Source organism: Acartia tonsa, chromosome 1, assembly GCF_053477335.1.
Source record: "Acartia tonsa isolate MP-2025a chromosome 1, ASM5347733v1, whole genome shotgun sequence".
In the NCBI taxonomy this organism is placed as follows: Eukaryota; Metazoa; Arthropoda; class Copepoda; order Calanoida; family Acartiidae; genus Acartia; species Acartia tonsa.
Genome location: NC_137260.1, coordinates 17647896 through 17669624, shown reverse-complemented (window position 1 = coordinate 17669624; position 21729 = coordinate 17647896). Strand labels below are relative to the sequence as shown.

Sequence of the window (21729 nt, the reverse complement as noted above, 5' to 3'; positions counted from 1 at the left end):
TGGCAAATGAACATTATGAATTATCGATGTTAATGTTTGTAAAGTTGCTATGATTCTTAGTTAGACATTGCCTTATAGTTAGCACAACTAAAACTAAAATTTAAAATGGAGGGGGGGGGGGTGAAGAATCTTTCTAGGACCATAGCCGCTAATAAATACTAAAATACATCATTGTACCTGTTGAATATAATCTCGTATAAATGTTTGCTGGGTATGACCAGAGAAACTGCTTCAAATTCAATATCTACTAGAATATTGTTGCGCAGCAAGGATTGGTTCAGAGCAGCCATAATATCCTAGCAATAAAATACAAACTTTATTTTTCATGAAAGTATTCTTTCCACGTAAACCTTCAACTTTGAAAGTATATAATTAAAGCGATCCAAGTATTTCCTGTTTTGTGATTACTAGATTTATATAACATATATTAAAGGGCATTACAATTGTCTATTATACAGTTTTAAAAATATCTAGGACTGAAAATCGTACTCTTGTGTTATTTTATTTGTTTAAAAATGCTTAAATTTAAGAAACAACTGAAGGATAAGAATTTACAATCTAACTCCATTATAAAATAAAAATTTCTATAAAACTATAATCAAACATCATTGGTATATAGGAATTAAAATCATTTTTTTTCTGTAATTTAAATCTTCATATAAAAGAGTTTTACCTTGAGTTGTTTGATAAAGAGTGACTTAGTGACAACATCTTTACATCCCGTGTCTGGATCTATCATGAAATAATTATCTGTTTCAGGGTCGGAACTGTTCTTTCTTTCCATAACGGACTTGGTCATTCTGGTCAATAAATATAACAGTTAGTACATGATGAAGTTAGTGCTGATATAGGTTGGGAATGTGCTACGAACATATGAAGATAGAAAATATTTAATCATGGAAAGAAAACGAAGAAGCGGTTTTTTCGTCGTAATTTCACAGTAGCTTTTCACCAATTTCTAGCCCCTACGGGGAGCCCAAAACCCTGCAAGGCTATCATTAACATTTACCTAATTTGATCTAAAATAACTTTATCAACTCTACTGTGAAAATACGACGAAATCCGCTGCTTCGTTTTCTTTCCATGATCCAAAATATTTAATGCCTTTTGGACGCCCTTTCCCAAGAAAATACCAACCAATAACAAGTTTAATAAAAAAGGTACATCATATCAGCCCTAATAAATATATTATTTGATTGGGTAGGGTAAAGCGGGGCGATCTCGGTTTTGAGGTGAAGTCGGTATTTTTTTGACCACCTTCATTAAATGACATTTTTCTCCCTGTTCTAATCGACTGACAGAAAAAAACATAAAATCAAATTTGTTACTTATTAAATTGCCTACAAATAAGTATAAAATGAAATTTTTGTGAGATGAATTTTTAGGGTACTTATTCTTATTGGGTCTTAAAGTCGGACGACAAAAAATTTTTTTTTCGATTTTTTTGCTTCGGTCGGAAAAACGGTAAGTTGGACAAAAACTGGTAAGAGCTAGAGCTTAGACGTCTTCAGGGGACTTATTAAGAATCTAATAGGCTATCCATTTCCGTTTAAAACTTTAAAAAAGCTTGTATAGTTTTTTCTTAAATCGACTAAAAGTGAAGCGGGGCGAATTCGGTTTTTTCACTTTTTATACTAACTTTTTCAATTTTATATAAAAAAGTGAAAGGGATAGTTCTATGAAGTGTATTTAAAGAGTTAAGGTACTTAGAGTAGTGAACTTTTATATGTCTTAGTAGAATATATTAGGCATTGGATAGATATGATTATATGTTAAAGAATTTTTAACATTGACCAGACCAAACTTTTTTTATTTGACAATATCGAAAAAAGTTAAAGAGATTTGCCACATAAATTACATGAGAATGGTCTATTTTTTTCCAAATATGTATAGCCAAAACACCAATTTTAGATAATCTTTTTCCACATATTTCACAAGAGTTATAAAAAAATTGAACAGGGGTTCCCCTTGGGACAAGTTACTTAAAAAACATAAAAAATAACGTCCGGTTCACTATAGGACAGGTTTTCTATAGATTCTTTTTAAAAAAATAAAGAAAACCGTCCGGTTTACTTACAATATACACATTATCTCACGCGGAAATACCAACTAACCATACAACATATATATAATAAAAAGACCATTCTCATGTAATTTATGTTGCAAATCACTAACTCTTTTAGATATTGTCAAATAAAAAAAGTTTGGTCAGGTCAATGTTAAAATTCTTTATCACAATCATATCTATCAAATGCCTAATATATTCTATAAAGACATATAAAAAGATCACTACTCTAAGTACCATACTGAATATTTTATTGGTCATTCTTTGTTGTTATGTGTATTTTGTTGTATAAAAAGTTTAAAGTTCTATTAACTAGTAAATGCTATATAAAGTTGTATTTATGACAAAAAAGTTTTTGCCATATATAACACGCAACGAAGTTGAAAATAAAAATGAAAAACTCATTTTTTAAGGAAAATCCCTGGTAAAATCTCTTAATTTTAATCAATAACTTTATATTATGCACTACTACGTTATTTAAAATAGAAAAAACTTACAGTTCACTATTTTTTTTTTTAAATGCACTTCGTGAAACTATCCCTTTTCGAGAAAAAAAGTCAAATTTCTCGTACTTAGAAAAAATTTATTTTTTTTATAGAAAAAATTGTCCGATCTTCATATTTTTTTGTGTGAATGCTCTTTATTACATTTAGCAACTTTGACCTTTTGGGCATGCTGTAATTAAATCAATATGTCATAGGTTTTTTGAAGCTGGAAAATCGACCACAGATTTTGCCAAACTTTTCTCTTTTTTTCAACTTGATTTTTTTAGGAAATTTTGCTAATAGAACTAATTTTTTTTTGGCCAAATCTATTCAAAATTTCCTGAATTTTAAGGATCAGGCCTTTAAAGTCATAAAAAGTTATTTTTTCTAGTAGTATTTTTATGGTTTTTATCAAAAAAATTTCCGAAAAAAAAAGTCAAATTTCGCGTACTTCGGAAAAATTATTTTTTTTGGTAGAAAAAATTGACCTATCTTAATAAAATTTTTTGTGCATACTCTTTATTACATTTAGCAACTTTTACCTTTTGGGCATGCTGTAATAAAATCAATACGTCATCGATTTTTCGAAGCTTGAAAATGCCCTACCAACTTCGCCTCAAGGCGGGGCGAAGTCGGTGCCGTTTTAAAGATCAATTTTGACAAACTTCCCAAAGTCCTAGGTTTACGTCCTTTTAGGACCTGATCGACTTTTCCGAGATCTTTCTACTGGTCTTGGTCCCATTTAAAAAAATAATTTTTACGATTTGCAGGTTCAAAAAACCGAAAAAAACACCGAGTTCGCCCCGCTTTACCCTAGGTATATTAATTGCCTGTGATGGTCAGAGTTGAATTTTCCATGTAGTTTCATTGATTCGTCCAAACATATTCTGTTAACATTAACTTATTAAACCTGGTAATAGTTTACCTCAAAAGATATGGGAACAGGATGGCTATAAATTTTTTTTACAAGTAAAACAGTTGAAGACAAAAAAAAATAAGCTTGGCTACAATTTTAACAATCTTATGGTTCATAGTAAACATATGCTTAAAACTAAGTGTAATAAGTTTCCTTATGCGTATAGACATTGCGTTATTAGCCTCGTGCTTAGCACAGCTACTCAACAGTCGCCTAGTCACCAACAATGGGAACGGGTTCGAGCTCTCGCAGTCTCTGTAGTCGGCCTCTAGGCTCTGCGCGGCTAAACATAGCTCCAAGAAACTTGAGCCTGAATATTATTAATTTTAGGAGATGTAGAGCATTAGCAAGTTTTATGCCTGCCCTCTCACAATATATCTATCTATTCTGTACCGGATTAATACTGGTTATTAACTTAGCTTTGAATCAGTTCATTTAGTAAAGCCTGTATTACTATTTGTGTCAACGATTAAAGCCTACATTCCTACTAATGCATGGAAATTAGCTTTGCGTCTTAATTAGAGTAAAATGTCACGTGTCTGACATGCAGTAGGGTAAAAAGGTTCAGAGTTAGGACACTGTTTGAAATAGTACTTGAAGCCAAAAATCTAACAAACAACTAGTAGACCCATTACTATAAACCTAGGTAATACATTTCTAACCTTTTTCTTGTTCCAGTCTAAAATTGAATGCATCCATTGTGAGTGTGTAAACTTCTGGGTGAACTTTCCTTGTCCAGAAGAGCCTCAGATAGTCCTCCACCTCACTTGGCAGCCTCATGTCTGGCTTCGGGATTTGAAATTTTATTTCAACCTAAGATTGAAAATATTAATCATATAGCAAAATTATAACCTTGAATTGTAATGGACTAACTTTACTTTTATATAGAAAAAGAAAATAATATTTGACCATTTACGCTAAGATTCTAAAGTTCAATTTGGTTAATTTTAATAAAAGAACTTAAACAGTTTGTTTTGTTTCTACTTTTGGTAAAGTAATAGGTATATATTTTTTATACCTAATAAAATAATCTTTATTTGAATTTACTCAAAACTGAACATGAAGTTCATTTTTTTTGGGTAATCTTTATAATTAATCTACTATCTACATGGATAAAACTACTTAAAGAGAAACACTGTAATATTATTCTAAACAAAAATTGCCTTTATGGATATGCTTTATTCTTAAACAGTATCTAATTGTTGAATTTGTTGCTCATTGTAGTTATACGATGATTTGGTGTTTCTAAATACCTTGGGAGAATTCATATTGAGTATGAATGTAGTTTCCGGATAGGCTGGCTCATGTTGACCGGAACTTTCTGGAGTCCGTATACAATCAGGGTCCATTTCTTTATAGTTCACCAACAAAATTATCCTAAATCAAAATTCTCATTTAAGTAACCACTGAAAAAAGCTGAGTGCAGTGGGCAGATGTAATACTTTTTAAATGATAAATGTCAAAAAATAATTTGTGGGAAATTGTAGTTCTGTAGCCTTTTTTTGTTACCCATTGTACAATATTCAAGCTACTGGCCAAAAAATCCTAATACTCTTATTTTAAACTGAGATAAAAGGGGGGAAGAGTATTTTTTTCTGGGGAAGAGTATATTTTTTCCTATGCCTATTGCCCAACCCTTGCGGATAACCCTATCTTTGCAGGGCTACCCAGTACCATTATTGCAGTTGATCATAATAAATAAAGCGTACCTATCATACAAGCCAGGATCTAATTGTAAGCTACACGGATTCAGATCAATTGTTATTCTAGAGATAGGACTAGAGGCTTCCGGTTCACAGCTGAATGTATCCTAAAATAATATATTTAGTTGTAAACGCGTTCGCAAGTAGTTAGAAAGGAAATAAGTTAATAATTCTCGATCAAAACACTAAAAATGTCGAACTGCTTGTTCTGAAGTGTCACAAAGATCGTTAAGTAGAGAAAATGCCTTAAAAATGTAAACAAATGAAACTCATATTTTCAATTAATTTTTGTTGAAACTGGCAGGTATCTTTGTATCTTTTCCCCTTATTTCGCCAATCTACCTTCTCCCTATTTTAGGATAAGAAGATGATTTTAATTGCAGATAATTAAGAAGAATGCTGGCTATAAAGTCAAATAGATCTAAATTTCTGTGATGTTATCATGCTGTCTTGTGTCTATGTTAATGTGCAATCCAATAGAATACTAATAGTCTGATGTGTTTCAGAGCTGTAGATCAAGCTTGTGATGACACAAGAAAGGTGAGCACCATTCTTTACGTGTTTCCGCATTCATCAGTCTATAAAAGTTTACAAGAAATATAAATTCTTACCTTATATATCAATCTAAAATCTGGGTTTTTCTTTTGTCTGGCAGAGGGTGAATTTCTGATGTTTAGAGAGAACTGTAGAAGTTGAATAATTTCATGCTTAGTTCCCTCCCGACTATCACAGGGGATTAATGCCTCGGCGATGGATAGTTGACCTGAAAAATAAAGACATTAAAAAATGTATTTTTAATTATTTAATATAACTTTGCGTATTATTACATTAAAATAAGACAATGGACGACAAATTGATGTGAGTCCATAATGATGATAAACAAAATTTTCCTTGTGTAAATTATTGGTTGAAAGTTTGGACATTCCTTGTTTGGAACCAACCAATCAAATTTAATAAAAGTACCCAAAGGTTTCCTACCAGATAATGTTGTTAAAAATTTTTGGGTACCAGTGTAATTTACAGTCCGATGTCAACTCCCTTCCTAATTTTACTTTTTATAAATAAATCTTTAACCAATGAAATAATATTTTGTTTCAAACAAAAGATCTCAACATCTGCTAAATCGATAATGTCCGCAACAAGAAATTTTTGTTATAGGATAATAAAAAGATTATACAACATACCTATTGTGACTTTAGTTATAGCAGCATATGATGAGGTGAGTCCTGACCCAATAGCCGTGCCCTCCTCGTACACAATGTTGATAGGCGCTCCAACTAGCTGAATATGAGAGTCCTGAACCTGTGCGGCCAGGCTCGAGTGCCAGGTCATCACCTTACCACCCTCCAGGGCAGATGTCGGTATGGTTGTCTGAATAAAAATATGGGATAACTTATAATATTTACTATAATATTTTTTAATACTTGTAAAAAAAGATAACTTCATGGGATATTTATCTATAGGAATATAGATACTTCTGAATAAGTTGGGAAGGGCACATATGATTAAAATCTGCAAACATTACCTTTCTTAAATATTTTATAAAAATAAAAAATAAGCTACTCTAGTGCATTACAAAACACATACCTATTAAAAAATTGTCTACTCAATTTTATTAGTATGTAGGTTAGTCTGGCCCAAAATCAGGCTACTTTTTTATTTATGCCTAATTCAATGTGCGGTTTTTCGAACTTTGTAACCACTGCATATACAGGCATTCTAAGCTAAAAATTTAGTTTCTACGATGAAAACTGATTTCGTTAGACTGATTTCCATTTTCACTATCATAATAAACATAAGGTTTCGTGATTTTAATTTTAAAAATACTAATTTAATCACATAAAATAAGTTTAGAATTAAAAATTCACCAGTAATCCTTATTTTACTTTTCTCATGTCTGTATTATGCAAAGGACAAATACAATGCCTCTCTGAAATGCATGAATACTGAATAGTTCTAGTTTAGATATTAAATACCTTAGATTATTGGAGCTTTAAATCAATGAGGGTTGGGTGTCAAATAAAGCTGAAAACTACCTAAAGATTTATATAAGGATTCATTGAAAAGCACAACCCAATTTATATTGATTCAGGGATCATTTAAATCAGACAAACAAATACTTCTTTATATTTACAATGGCAAAGCAACTAGTGAAAAAAAACTAAAACTTAAGAAACAAAAGTTTTTATTTTTAAATGATCATAAAAAAAAATATTGAAAAATTAGATTAAGTAATGTTAAAGACATAAACAAATAAATCACTGGTAACAAACAAAAATAGGTAAATTTTCAATTTTTATGTGTGAATTCCGACTAAGGATAAAATGTTATGTTCTGTAAGTAAACTGTTGGTTAAAGCCATTGAAATCAATAATGATACCTAATTTTGATGAGATTATTCTATACCAATGAAAGTTCTTAAAAATATTTTCCACGCTTTTTGCATTGCTAGAATAAAAAACATAAAAAATTCTATCCTTAATCATTAAATTCGACAAAAGTTTTCTATGTTTTTTGGCAGATATTATGTAACACTGCCGATTTTCTTTATTTTTTGTACAATCAATGAAATCCTAAAAGGGAATATAAGATATTTAGTAACCGAAGAAAAATATTTCCTTTAGCTTTAATTGATTTTAAATTAAAAAAAAAATGTGACTCATCTGGTACAAAAACATAAATAAAAGGTCCAATTGTTCCTACTTTCATATTTGTTATAATGTTACTTATATTCCTGCCTGAATTAGTTTAATATTTCTTTCTGCATAGTCATTTACAGTTTTTAAATTGATAACAAAATTTTGAAACTCCAAATTTTTTCCAGTCACTTTAAAAGTCCATTTTTTACATGCTTATATTTATAAATTTTACAACAAATTAACTTTCAATTTTGTCTAGACTTAAACATTTATATTCTGGTTATTCAGTCCAGACACAACAAATTTTAATGTTCATTTGTTCTACCGTTTTAGAGCTTCGCTTTTATTGATATTGTCATACTTGTTTTAAATATCTTTTACATTTTGTGCTATTTTTTTGCATTCAATTATAAAGAGATATCTATTCAAAACATCCTTCACAAGGGTTAATTGGTTTTTTGGCAAATTTTCACTAGGACACAGGCCGAGCCCTTGTTTTGCCCACTGGTTTCTTGTCTTGTTCATTATTATCTTTAAAAATAACATTAACACATAAATTATTAAATACAAATTTTAAAATGCAGGCGGAGAAATAGCAAGCAAGGAAATTTTGGATATAAAAAGACAGTGTTAGAAAGTGTTTTCCAGTATGGCTCAGAAACCGATTAATTTCCGCTGGATTAGAAACGTTTCTAAGCCATACTGAAAAATTTACGTATAAAAGCTCAGTGTCTTTAATACAATTCGATAAATAATTTTTCAAATATGGAGTCAAAACCGATTAATGTCCGCTGGATTAGTACCAGTTTTCATCCCTTCTGAAAAATCATGTATAGCAGCGTATTACAGACAATTTTCCAAGAATATTAAAGTAAAAAAACATACAATTAATACCAGTTTTGTTAGACTATCAGGACTAACAATACTAGTTGTAATCTTATAATTTTTCATTATAATATCGGCAAAAAACTGTTTATAAAATGATGCAATAAATTACTATCACAGAAAGTATAAGTTGGAATTTAACTTCATTTAAAAATGAGTTTGTTTTAAATGTGTATAAGTACGGACTTTGTAGTAACGATTATAAAGTTGCTACTGTTTCTACTTTGAACTGTTATATTATAGGAAATTTAAAATTAAACAGAAAATTATAAAAGGTATAAATTAATGATAAAGATATCCGTTATGCACGGACGGACATACAGACCGTAATTATAGAAAAGTTTAGCTTTTTAAAAGAATATTATCTTATAGGTTATTTAATACATAAGGCTGTATCATTATTATCACATATTTTTAAGTTTTATATTAAAAAATGCTAGGGTTTAAGAAAGAAATTTTAATGAAAACAAAATATTGTTGTATTTATTTACTTTAATTTGTCTGTTTGTTTACAATTGTACGACTCGTACGCATGCGAAAAAGCTTTAAATTATAGAAATGTCGTCGTTGTTCATGGAAATTAGAAAAACAAAATCTTAATAGTAAAATGCATTTCCTGTAATAGAATTATATTTTTTTAAAAATTTCTTTTAATGAAAGTTATTTTATAAATAATGTATTATGATTAGATCACGCCCGCACATCGTAATATGAATTAGGCCTTATTCTGGGCCAATCTAATGTAGGTAATGAACATAAAAAGTCCATAAAATAGCAACGTTTTTGCAATGGCACCACTGTAAGTTAATGCACTAACTCTTATCGACATATATAAGAACAAACTTCCCTACTTGCCCTAAATATAGAGAAGCATCGCTACTAACCATTACCTTAAGATCAAAGAATTGACTAGAGAGATTTTGCATTACTCTGAGTGCCAAAGTTTTGGAAGCTTCCCCATGGAATAATCTAATACCAGGATCTCGCTCCTGAAGAAAAAGGAAAGGATGATTATAGTAGATATCTCGTAATCCTTATATTAAAGTTATATAATATATGTCTTAAGATATCTTGCTATGGATCGATATGGTTTTCCTATAAATAAAGATACTTATATGTCCAGTACAGGGAAGGTTTATAACTTTTTTTGATGTACCTCCCAACTTTTTAAGAAAAATCACCCATCAAAAAATCCCCTTTCAATTTTTTTAACTATCCTTATTTCCCTCAGGCCACAAAGGGCGTACCCGCTAGTAAAGGTATAAAAAGTTATTAAAATATTCTAAATATAGCCTTATATATGTTTAATATGTTTGGCATAATTGATTAAATACTGTTAGGTTTATAGCATTGTAATTTTGTTTAATAATCTAAAATACAAAGTAGATTGATGTTTGTCTGTCCGTTCGTCCGTCCGTCTGTCTATCTGTCCCTTAAGATCTCGGTAATCACTGAACTAATTGGATTCTACTCTTCAGGGAATATACCTTCTGGTCTTGTGGTGGTTTTAGGCTATTTTCTTGGGGGGTGGGACACCCTCATACCCCCAAAAAATAAAAAAATTCTCCAAAATTTTTTTTTGTTGATGCAGATGATACCATCTATTTGGTGCTGCACCACATTTACTACATTTTTTTTAATTACCTCTTGGGGCCTCTAGAGGCTAGGGGCGTAGCCGCTAGTATCTCTATAATATAACAAGAAATTAAAAAAAAATACCTTTAAAACAGCTACAATGCCCGCAATTCTGATACAAATCCTGGGCATAGGTGGTGAGGCGGAGCCGGGAGAAGGAGGCGGAGATCCTGTCCGACCATCAAGAAGAAACCCTTTACTACTAAAATAAAGGTTATGTTAAGCATAAATAAAAACATTTTCTTATTTAAGCACACAATTAAAACATTGAAACTTGAAAAGGAAAGTAAGCTTTTCAACGTATTTTTGCTAAAATTGCCCATGTAAGCAGGAAAATATCTATTCTTTCATTTTTTTCAAAAATAACTAACTTCAATACCAAAGGATACACTTATTATTATTAATTATTTAATGAAAATAGAATTTTTTAAGAAGTAAATAAAAATCATATTTGTTTCACTAATAAAGTTATTACGTACCTAGAAAGCTTAGTTAAAGGTTTGAACTCTACACTATTGCTCATATCATCTCCCCAACCCATATTCAGTCCAAGATTCTCGGGAGCAAACCTAAAGGGAAAAGAAACAAAAATAATATATATAATATGTTTAATTGGCTAAAGTAGTTTGAATATTGAACTGTCTTTTTCAACAGTAAAAAGGGAGGGGGCGGATGTGTCACTTTTTGAAACCAAAAGTAAAACGCGCATGATCTCATCCCATAAAAGAGTTACAGCTCTAAAATTCGGCACAGCAGTTGTTTTTGTGGAGAACAATATGAAACTGTGAAGAAACGACGGCGGAATCGCCGCTCACGCCGAAAACCGCCGTTTCCCGCCGATTTTTTTTTTTACCTTTTTTCGCCAAATTAGACAGTTCTTAATCATCTGAGATAAACTTTTTTTCTCATAAAAATTTCCCTTATATTTTCACGTGACACTTGTAATATTTCAAACATGTCAATATTAAAAAAAAATTGCAAGTGAAAATTTACAAGTGTCACGTGAAAATATAAGGGAAATTTTTATGAGAAAAAAAGTTTATCTCAGATGATTAAGAACTGTCTAATTTGGCGAAAAAAGGTAAAAAAAATCTCGACGGGAAACGGTGGTTTTCGGCGGGAGCGGCGGTTCCGCCGCCATTTCCTAACAGTTCCATATTTTTCTCCACAAAAACAACTGCAGTGCCGAATTTAGACCTGTAACTTTTTTATGGGCTGAGATCATGCACGTTTAACTTTTGGTTTCAAAAAGTGGCATATCCACCTCCCCCCTTATAAAGTGAAATTTTTCAACCACAATTTATTACCTACCTAAGATTGTCTTGCAGAAGTTCTTCCAGTCCGTCTGTGATTTGTCTGTTTAGATTATGCTTTGTATTGACGCCTGGACTTGGTTTTGCAGGCACAGTTATTGCAGATACTATTTCTGTTAGGATATGCACCTAAAATATAAAACAATTATAAAACACGTACAAATTGACAGACAAGGATTAATTTTAGATTATATGGCCTTTTTCCTCAAAGCGTAAGGTTGGGCAAAAAACCCCCTCACCTTTTAAAAAATAAATTGGAAATAAGGGGGGGGGGGGTGGGTTTTCGTATGCTTGTTTAATACTTTAGTGAATACTCTAGATAAGGTTATAATGGACACTGGGTGGCCCCGCAGTTTAAAAGCCCACCGTAGGGGTTAGGGAAAGGAAAAATACTATCCCCCCCCCCCTTTATTTAAAAAATAAGGTAAGGGGGGAGGACGGTTCAGTTCTCCACAGACATTTTGGGGTGAAAGCATCGATTATCTGGTCTACTTAATAAAGGCTACCTGATGTGGAAAGACATGAAGTTTTAAGGCACCAAGGTTCAGTTGTAGCTCATCCACGGCCCGTGGTAGCCCAAACTGATTCATCTCTGTAAATTTTAGCAACAGCTCTTGTCTACCCTCCAAGATACCTAGATTGATTTAATTTTGTTAAGTTTTCAAAGTGTAATAATTACTATTTAGGGTTGGGCCGGATATCTGGCCAACGTTCGATATCCGGCATTTTAACGGATATCCGGCCGGATAACCGAATTTCCGGCATCAAAAATCCGCCGGATATCATGTAACCGGATAGTTTCAATATCCGGTATCCGGCCGGATATTGAAAATGACCGGATATCCGGCCCAACCCTAGTAATAATGTGGTTGGACCTTAATGAGCTGGCCTACTTTATAACAGCATAAGTCCAACACAAAGAGACTATAGCTACACGCACACACACAAGATTTCAAGGGCCAAAAACTTTTTGATAAATCGAGCTACAGCCGGTACAGGAAATTTATAGTGAGAGAAACTAAAAATAATTAAACCAAGAATGTTTTTCAATATTATTTGATAAAAAAACCTGATTCATCCATGAATCGAAGGGTTTTAATAATTGTTTATATTTCAAATAGAGTTAAATAACCTTAGGAAATACATAAAAAACAAACAAATAAAAAGTCATAATCAAAATAACAAGAATTAGTTACCCAAAGGCAGCGGCGGCTCCGCATCTTCGTTGTGTTGACTCGTATCAAGGCACTGGGATCTGTACATTGATTTCCTTGTGTTGAAATCAAATTCATCCGTGTAGATGGATACATCCTCAAAGTTTATTTTGCTTAGAGTTGAGGTGGAAAATGAATCTTCTTCCTATAAAATAAAAGAATTACTAAGTAAGTTCACTTGATTACTATCGGTTATGCCACTAGTTTCCTCTAAGGACACAGAACCTCAACGTAAAATGGTAGACAGCAGATTTATTGGGAAAGGCTAGTCATAGTCAACCACCCAAAGATAAAAACCCATTTAAAAACAACAAAAAAAGGACACAATTTTTAATTAATTAGATATTTCTTTGACATGAATATCATAAACCTGATACCCCAGAGTTATAAAGAGTTAAAAATAGTTATACCTGTCCAGCTTGGCCTCTGTACTCTAGCTTGCCAACATGCAGCTCAACAGCAAGACCTTGTTGTTCTATAACAGGCAGATACTCTAGTCTCACAACTGTATTAGTCAGTCTCACCTTAAGAAATATAAGTTAATTTTGTTGTTTATTTTCATGGTAGGAAGTAGGCATATAAGAAAGTTTTGAATTATCAGTCCAGCCGTTGTCAAAGCTTCAGTTGTAATTGAAACTAAAAGTAAAAAGTAGCTTGATGAGAAAATGCCTTGGCCTATGATCAACTGGAAGCTATACCCTTTAAAAGGGTTAGCTGACCGTAGGACATTGAGACACGTAATCATGCACTAATTAATTAAATCAAGATTTGGTTCAGGTATACCACTATGAGTTTAATGCGCACCAGGTGGATTCTTTAAAAAAATAGGATCGCTATATCGCTGATTCACCATAATTGTCTTTGCGAAATATCCTCAAATATCGCCTAAAAAACTCCGAAATTAAATTAAATCTTATGTAAATAACCCTTCTATGATTTAATTTATTTTTTGTAGATTTTTTATGTGATTTTGGAGGATTTTTCACAAAACAATTTTGGTGAGGCAATGATGCAGTGACCCTAATTTTAAGAATCCATCTCAGTTATCGTAATAGGTCTTTAGACATTTATAACTGTACCTGAACTCGCATGATGACGGAATCAATGGCTTGTGCAAGAAGCTCGACACCTGCCACCATATCCTCCTCTGTTCGAGACCTCCGAGTTTTCCCGGGACTAGATTCAACCTAAAATAAATAAGGAGACATTTCATGAGTTAGATTATATCAAACATATCTAATATATTATTACAGAATAATAATAGACTTTCTATAAATAATAGAGTATGTACTTCCTTCAGTACATAATGAATAACAATTTAAAATATTTTAAGCAAAGCATTTCTAAAATCAAGTCCTAAAAATGTCCTTAAACATTATCCTGAATTTACGCATTTTACAAAATGCACAATTTTGTAATGTTAGGTGATATTCTACTTATAAAGTTCTATGTGTTAATATTCGTTTGTCCTACCGTCTGATTTGAGAGCTTTTCTTTATGGATATTGCCATCCTCATTCTTGCAACAAATATTGTTGTCGTGGAATTTACAAACTTGTCCTTTATAAATGATATAAATACTTACATCTCCTTGTTTGAAGCAATCCTCAGCAACATGAAAAGAGGAGAAGCTCTCGCACATAGAATGAAATATGGAGGCAGATATTTGTGCTGGGTTTGCCCTTTTTTTAACCTGAACAAATAAAGTAAAAGTTTAAGGAGCGAAGCTACCTACTGTATAATTCAAAATAATTGTCAAACGTTAGTCAGTATTATTTTGGGAAATTTACAAAACATTTTTTTTCTATTGATTTTACAAATTAAAACGTATCTACTTATATAACTGGCTTTGTGGAGCAATGTGCAATTAGTTTAAAAATATTTTTTTTTGTATGACCTTAAAATCATAATACTATGTAGTGGAGATACCTGTAATGTAATTGTAAGCCCGTCAATACAAAAGAAACAGCTCTCATTAAGAAGATTTGACCATGGTATTGTTACTGATAAATCCTAAACAAATACAATATTAATAATAATCGACATATTATTTCTTGAATGTTGCAAAAGATTTTCATGTACTCTGATAAAGTAGGTAATAAATACAGCTGGTCTAAAATAACGATATCCCCAATCCACCAACTTTACCCCATCCCATCCTACAGGATGAAAACTAGCAAATGTAAGAGGTCCATATTAGCAAGCTAAATTTACGACAAATTTCCTCCTGTAAATATGATCACGTATATTCTATATCTATTTCTATAATAAATAAATTAAAGGAACATACACATTGATTAAAATAAATATTGTGTGTTTTAAATCGAATTTGCATATAAATTTGGGTGGATCTAAACAACCACATTCAATGCTAAGGAAATTTTGATCAAAAGTGAGTTTAAACTTATATATAAATAAATAATAGCCTGAAAATACACAACGGTCTATTTAAGGGGTTTAGTGGAAATTTAGTATAGCTTTAATCAAATTTAAATATTTACACTTCTACCAGTCCGAATTCATTAAAATAAAAAGTTATGAGTAATATTTTACATTAGGCAACTTTTTAAAGTTGGTCATGTATAGGTGCGTGCACAGGAATGTGATTGGGGGGTAACCAAAAAGGGGTGATTTTAAAAATATAATTTTTGTTACTACTCTGTTATTTTAAAACATAATTGAACCAAATTTTTTCCCTGATTCATTTACTACCCTAGGTAAACAATTATTAATAAATAATAGGGATTTCCCGCCGAAACCGCCGTCTACCGCCGAATTCCGCCGTGTTATTTGTTACCTCATTTGGCTGTTTGGAGTCAATAGAAAAGAGTAATCTATTTGAATAAAAGTATTATAATACACCTTTTTCTATCTACTTACAACTGCTTTTTAATATTTATAATTTATTTAAGAGGGGTTAGGTCATTTTAAACTTAAAGAAAATAAATATTGAGAGTGGATAATCGAGCTTCCTATTTAAGATTCTGATTAATTTTTTTTTTTGTTAAGTATCTTATGTGTATTTTTCTACCTGTATAGTCTACCATTATAAGTACCTATTTAAATTTAGTACTGTCCCTCAAGGGCTTACTGGGTCCAACACCGCCACCCCCCCCCCCCCCCCTTTCTAGCCCAACAAGAAGTTAAAATTTTACTTTTTTTTTTAAATTTACTGTTTTTAAAGGTATCAGAATGAGTTTTAAAGGAAGTATTCTCATAACTAAACTAAAAATTTTTTGTATCTATGCCCCCCACCCTATCTAACCAAAAATAAGATAACCATCATAAAATTGATATCAAACAAACTTTAATTCATTTTAGAACAGTAAAGAAAAACCGGTAGACCAAGTAATAGACTAAAACAGTATTTGCCAGCTAAATCATAACATAAAAATACTCTGTATCTTACAAAAAAAGACAGAAGAAACGAACACATTTACTCTTTGAAATCTTAATGTTCTTAGAGTTTTACAGACAGATGAGGGGACCAAGTGAACTAAAGAGTAGATGCTTGTTGGTGAGCTTAATCATCACAAAAAAATCAGCTTTCTTACAAAATAAAACTGCGTAGTAGATCAAATTTTCCCTACAGACATCTAATGTCTTTAAGAGAATTAACGACAGACCGACGGACCAAATAAATCTTACACTAGATGGTTGTTTGTACAGATAATGTTCATAAAAATATTTTCTTTCAACCGTCTTGAGTCGTAGCAAAGAAATTCACGATGTTTACATATCGATTCATACAGACTGACTTTGCGAATTTGAAAGTAGCTACGCTACTACAAAATTTTTTTTGCACTTTCATTTTAAGGACTAGAGTTGCAAACACCTTCCCTAAACACTAAAATCAAAAAAGAAATGACCTATATGCAACAAATGTTTTGTTTTTAAAATCTGCGGGCGGCGGCTTTTTTTGCGGGAACTGCGGGTAAGTCGCGGTTTTCCTTTAAAATTGTTCCTCAAGTAATTACTGATTAATTTTTAAAAGTTTTACTAAATTATCTTTAATAGTAATGGAATAACAGAGAAATTAAGATTGCTGTTATGATTTGTAATCCCCCCCCCTCAAATTTAGGTTTTACAGGCAATTTTCAGATAAAAATTTTTTAAAGTTGCGCTACCGACCCCACTCTGGAAACTTAACTAAAAGTTGTATTATATTCTCAAAATTTAGAATCATATATGGTTTGGTATGGGGTCGGTAGCGCAACTAAGAGTAAAATGACGAAAACTAATTTTTTTGCTAAATTTTTCAGTAAAAAAATGACGAAAATTATTTCATAAAGGGGGGGGGGAAAATGTGGTGACTCGTGCCACGACATACCAGCAATTTTATTTTGGGTGCTACTCCCTTAGTTTTAGAGATAATTGGATGAAATCTTTTGGGCTGGGTCAGTAATTACCCCAACTAGAGGTATCTTTCAAAAAAAACGGCGGCGGGACCGCCGCTCCCGCCGCCCGCCGCCGTTTTCCGCCGCCACCAAAAAAAAATTTTTTTTTGCATTTCTCGCCGAATTAGGCAATTTGGAATCATTTGAGACCATGTTATTTTTTTCAAAAATTTTTCCCCTTACAAGCAACCCTGCGGGGGGACTTGGTCATTTTTTTCAAATTCTCGTATATCAAGGTATATCTTAAATTCAGTACTTCTCCTGTGATTTTGAAGATATTAAAACAAAATCTTTTTAGGTTGGTAAGTAAAAAATATTTGAATAAAGAAAACGGCGGCAGGACCGGCGGGACCGCCGCTCCCGCCGTCCGCCGCCGTTTTCCGCCGCCAACCAAAAAAATTTTTTTTTGCATTTCTCGCCGAATTAGGCAATTTGGAATCATTTGAGACCATGTTATTTTTTTCAAAAATTTTTCCCCTTACAAGCAACCCTGCGGGGGGACTTGGTCATTTTTTTTCAAATTCTCGTATATCAAGGTATATCTTAAATTCAGTACTTCTCCTGTGATTTTGAATACATTGAAACAAAATCTTTTTAGGTTGGTAAGTAAAAAATATTTGAATTAAGAAAACGGCAGCGGGACCGGCGGGACCGCCGCTCCCGCCGTCTGCCGCCGCCAACAAAATTTTTTTTTTTTGCATTTCTCGCCGAATTAGGCAATTTGGAATCATTTGAGACCATGTTATTTTTTTTAAAAATTTTTCCCCTTACAAGCAGCCCTGCCGTCCGCCGCCGTTTTCCGCCGCCAACAAAAAAATATCTTAAATTCAGTGGTAGGTACTCCTGTGATTTAAAAGATATTGAAACAAAATATTTTTAGGTAGGTCAGTAACTAATGGCAGAGGTACGGCTGCGGAAAACGGCGGCGGGAAATGCAAAAATAAATTGGCGGCGGAAAACGGCGGTCCCGCCGGTCCCGCTGCCGTTTTCTTAATTCAAATATTTTTTACTTACCAACCTAAAAAGATTTTGTTTCAATGTATTCAAAATCACAGGAGAAGTACTGAATTTAAGATATACCTTGATATACGAGAATTTGAAAAAAAATGACCAAGTCCCCCCGCAGGGTTGCTTGTAAGGGGAAAAATTTTTGAAAAAAATAACATGGTCTCAAATGATTCCAAATTGCCTAATTCGGCGAGAAATGCAAAAAAAAATTTTTTTGGTTGGCGGCGGAAAACGGCGGCGGACGGCGGGAGCGGCGGTCCCGCCGTTCCTGCCGCCGTTTTCTTTATTCAAATATTTTTTACTTACCAACCTAAAAAGATTTTGTTTTAATATCTTCAAAATCACAGGAGAAGTACTGAATTTAAGATATACCTTGATATACGAGAATTTGAAAAAAATGACCAAGTCCCCCCGCAGGGTTGCTTGTAAGGGGAAAAATTTTTGAAAAAAATAACATGGTCTCAAATGATTCCAAATTGCCTAATTCGGCGAGAAATGCAAAAAAAAAATTTTTTTTGGTGGCGGCGGAAAACGGCGGCGGGCGGCGGGAGCGGCGGTCCCGCCGCCGTTTTTTTTGAAAGATACCTCTAGTTGGGGTAATTACTGACCCAGCCCAAAAGATTTCATCCAATTATCTCTAAAACTAAGGGAGTAGCACCCAAAATAAAATTGCTGGAATGTCGTGGCACGAGTCACCACATTTTCCCCCCCCCCTTTACTTTCAAAGCATAAAATTAACACTTATAAGGTAAAATATATAGTAAAAATGTTTTTATTTATTGATTTGGTGTATATATTTGTAAAGAATATAACCGAAATTAGTTTTTGATAGATATTTATGCAAAAAAAAAATATTTTTCATATCTAGGTAGAAAATTAAAAGTAGATTTTTGACCTTCAAAAAATATTGATTTGACCCAACTTTGAAGTAAAAAAAAACTTAGTTCCAAACGTTATTTTTTCTTTTCCTTGTCCATTATGCATGAGCTGAGGTATGTAAATCAATAATATCAAGTTAAAATAAGAAAATTTGATCATGACTTTTTTGCCAAATTTCCACCCTTAGACCGTAGTGAAATATAGGAGAAAAACCCAGACATTCTTACCTGTCCACTCCAAAATCATTTTACTGATCTTAATTAACAACCATAAACACCTTACTACTAGGTCACACGTACATAAAATAAAAGATTCTCACCTGTATATATCCATCTACAAACTCAACTGGTAAATCTGCCTCGTCTAAACAAAAAACTTGTCATAAATTCAGTAATGCATTTGCTACTTAAATATCAAGTAACTTGGAAATAAAACAGTAGATTGACCAAAAAAAAAGGTGAAGATATATAAAGATAACCTCATCTGCAAGCAAATATGAATGTTTCGATAGCAAACGTTTTGATTTGAGAAATCAACTACAGAATAAATTAGACTGGGTATATGCGCTTGCGCACACATTTCGCTGAGTGGTATTCAAACCGACATACATACATTGCCTAATTGTAAATCAGATGCACTTTAAAAATATATTACGACCAGAAATATACATATATGAAAATTGTTCCTTGTTTACCTATCATAGAATTAATAGTTCTTATATTGAGTGCCACATTGTTGAGACTAATAGCACCATCTATAGATAGCTGGTCCAAGGATATTGTCTCGTCCAGAAAGGTGCCCAGATACCGGTTGATCAGGTATCGTCCTGCAAACGAAGACTCAGTTAAACTTTGTTGATAATTAGGATAATAAACTATTCGATGCTTTCAGGCCTTCAAAGTGCACATAGAGAACTCCCCCCCCCCCACCCGTTACATTTATAATCAAATGAAAAAAATGGGGGTGGGGGGGGGGGGGGGGTACTCTATGTCTAACCCCATTCGTAAAGCCCTAACCCTGTGGAGCATATACCTGTGGTACCCTAGCCCTAGAAAAGTTGAGTTAATTGGATGATTAATCTATCTCTTTCTCCCTCAATCCTTGTGCAAAAATTAATTTTGAGGGGCAAAGAATAGCAGGTAGTTTTAAATTGTGACGTTCATACCCTTTTAAGAATATTTATTGCGCGTACATTTTCAACTTTAAAACAAATAATTAATATTTAGTTTTAAGACGACATTTTAACCAAAAAATGCGTAATTGTTTAAAAATACGATTTTAAAAATTCGAATGAAATAAGTTGAACTATTTTTTTTTAGAAAAAACGTAAGTAAAACAGTAAGTAATTTAATAAAATATAGGAAGAAAATGTCAAAAAAAATTCAAGATATCGTTAGAAAAAAATATCCTTTTTTGAAAATATAGTAAAATTTGACAACGTACAAAAGAAAAAAAGAAATAAAAAAACGGATTTCTAGGTTATGAAAAAATACCTGCTCGTTTCTTAAAAGCATCAGAAATGCTGTTATACCAATGTGAAAAAGACATTTTTTCTCCAAAACTTTTCTATTACTCATCAATTTCCAAGCACATTCTAACTTTTTTTTATGCTAGGTCACTTCACTTTTATTAGTCCGTGTTTTCATAATGTTTCACTAATATTTGTATTATTAAAAAGCTAAAATTTAAGCAAAATTAAGTTGATTTCTTTGTTATAATAAAACATAAAGGCTCATATAATAAAAAATTTAAAAATGAGGCCAATATTAGAGTTGGTTGTAATGGTCCTTTGTTTAGTTGTTGTATGTAACTTGACTGACTCGCAGATAAAAACAAAATCAGCTGTTTACCAAATAATTACTACGCAACAGAGGAGGTTGCGAGATGAACATTTTTAAAATATTTTTGACAGATAAAAGTTGCTTCGCCCCTAACCTCTGGTCATGAAAATGGCCTAAAACCTTACCAAGACATTTTTATAGCTTCCTCGAAAAGTACAAATAAACTACTACGCAACAGAGGAGGTTGCGAGTTCTCTAGGGAGAGCAATGAAAATAGCCTAAAACAGCTCAAGTCCATTATAAAGCTTTTAAAAAATACAACTAATTAGGATTTGTATTTCTAGATATCTATATATGCAATCCAAACAAAAAAAACCTTACCATTTTTCTTAATTAAATTAGAAATAGATAATTTGCAAACAAAAGCATTACTTACTTTTTTTTTGAAAATATGTATTCTATTAATCCTATTATATAAAGTAGTAAGCGTTTTTTGTCAGTCCCGAAGGATCTCGCTAACCGCTGAACCGATATTGTTCTCCTTTACAGTGAAGCTTCTTATAGGTCCTGGGGAGGTTTTAAACTATTTTGGAGAGGGTGTCTTCACCCCCCTCCCCCTAAAAATATTCTTTAAACTCTTTTGAAACTCAAATTTAAAATGGTATGAGGTCAACTTTTCCCCCTCCTACCAGTTCTCCTAGAGGCTTCTAGGGGCGTAGCCGCTAGTAGTTATAAAAGAAAATTTTTTTTTTACATATTTTCAAAGGATAAGAGTAATAGCCTATCTTTTTTAAAAATCATTTTTAAAAG

At 32.3% G+C, this 21729-nt stretch overlaps 1 protein-coding gene across 6 annotated transcripts in view; it reads right to left on the bottom strand.

Moving 5' to 3' along the window:
- The window catches only part of Atg2 (Autophagy-related 2), a 36593-nt gene extending 15606 nt beyond the window's left edge, over nt 1-20987 (bottom strand). For 5 of the 6 annotated variants that reach the window (XR_013877604.1, XR_013877605.1, XR_013877607.1 and 2 more), the window contains exons 1-22: nt 20632-20987; nt 19833-19964; nt 19458-19501; nt 14784-14867; nt 14440-14547; nt 13935-14042; nt 13266-13379; nt 12838-13000; nt 12148-12275; nt 11640-11770; nt 10808-10897; nt 10413-10530; nt 9584-9682; nt 6354-6540; nt 5781-5932; nt 5176-5276; nt 4720-4843; nt 4129-4279; nt 3622-3776; nt 3381-3439; nt 674-800; nt 178-296 (exon numbers count right to left, since the gene is read on the bottom strand). Coding sequence is in view for 3 of the 6 variants with exons in the window: in XM_080153774.1 (XP_080009900.1) it covers nt 178-296; nt 674-800; nt 3381-3439; nt 3622-3776; nt 4129-4279; nt 4720-4843; nt 5176-5276; nt 5781-5932; nt 6354-6540; nt 9584-9682; nt 10413-10530; nt 10808-10897; nt 11640-11770; nt 12148-12275; nt 12838-13000; nt 13266-13379; nt 13935-14042; nt 14440-14547; nt 14784-14867; nt 19458-19501; nt 19833-19964; nt 20632-20686 (2549 nt within the window). In the remaining 3 variants the exon portion in view is untranslated. The remainder of the gene's footprint in view (nt 1-177; nt 297-673; nt 801-3380; nt 3440-3621; nt 3777-4128; nt 4280-4719; nt 4844-5175; nt 5277-5780; nt 5933-6353; nt 6541-9583; nt 9683-10412; nt 10531-10807; nt 10898-11639; nt 11771-12147; nt 12276-12837; nt 13001-13265; nt 13380-13934; nt 14043-14439; nt 14548-14783; nt 14868-19457; nt 19502-19832; nt 19965-20631) is intronic. The other variant, XM_080153799.1, reaches the window with a different exon arrangement.
- Nucleotides 20988-21729: the final 742 nt, after the last annotated feature.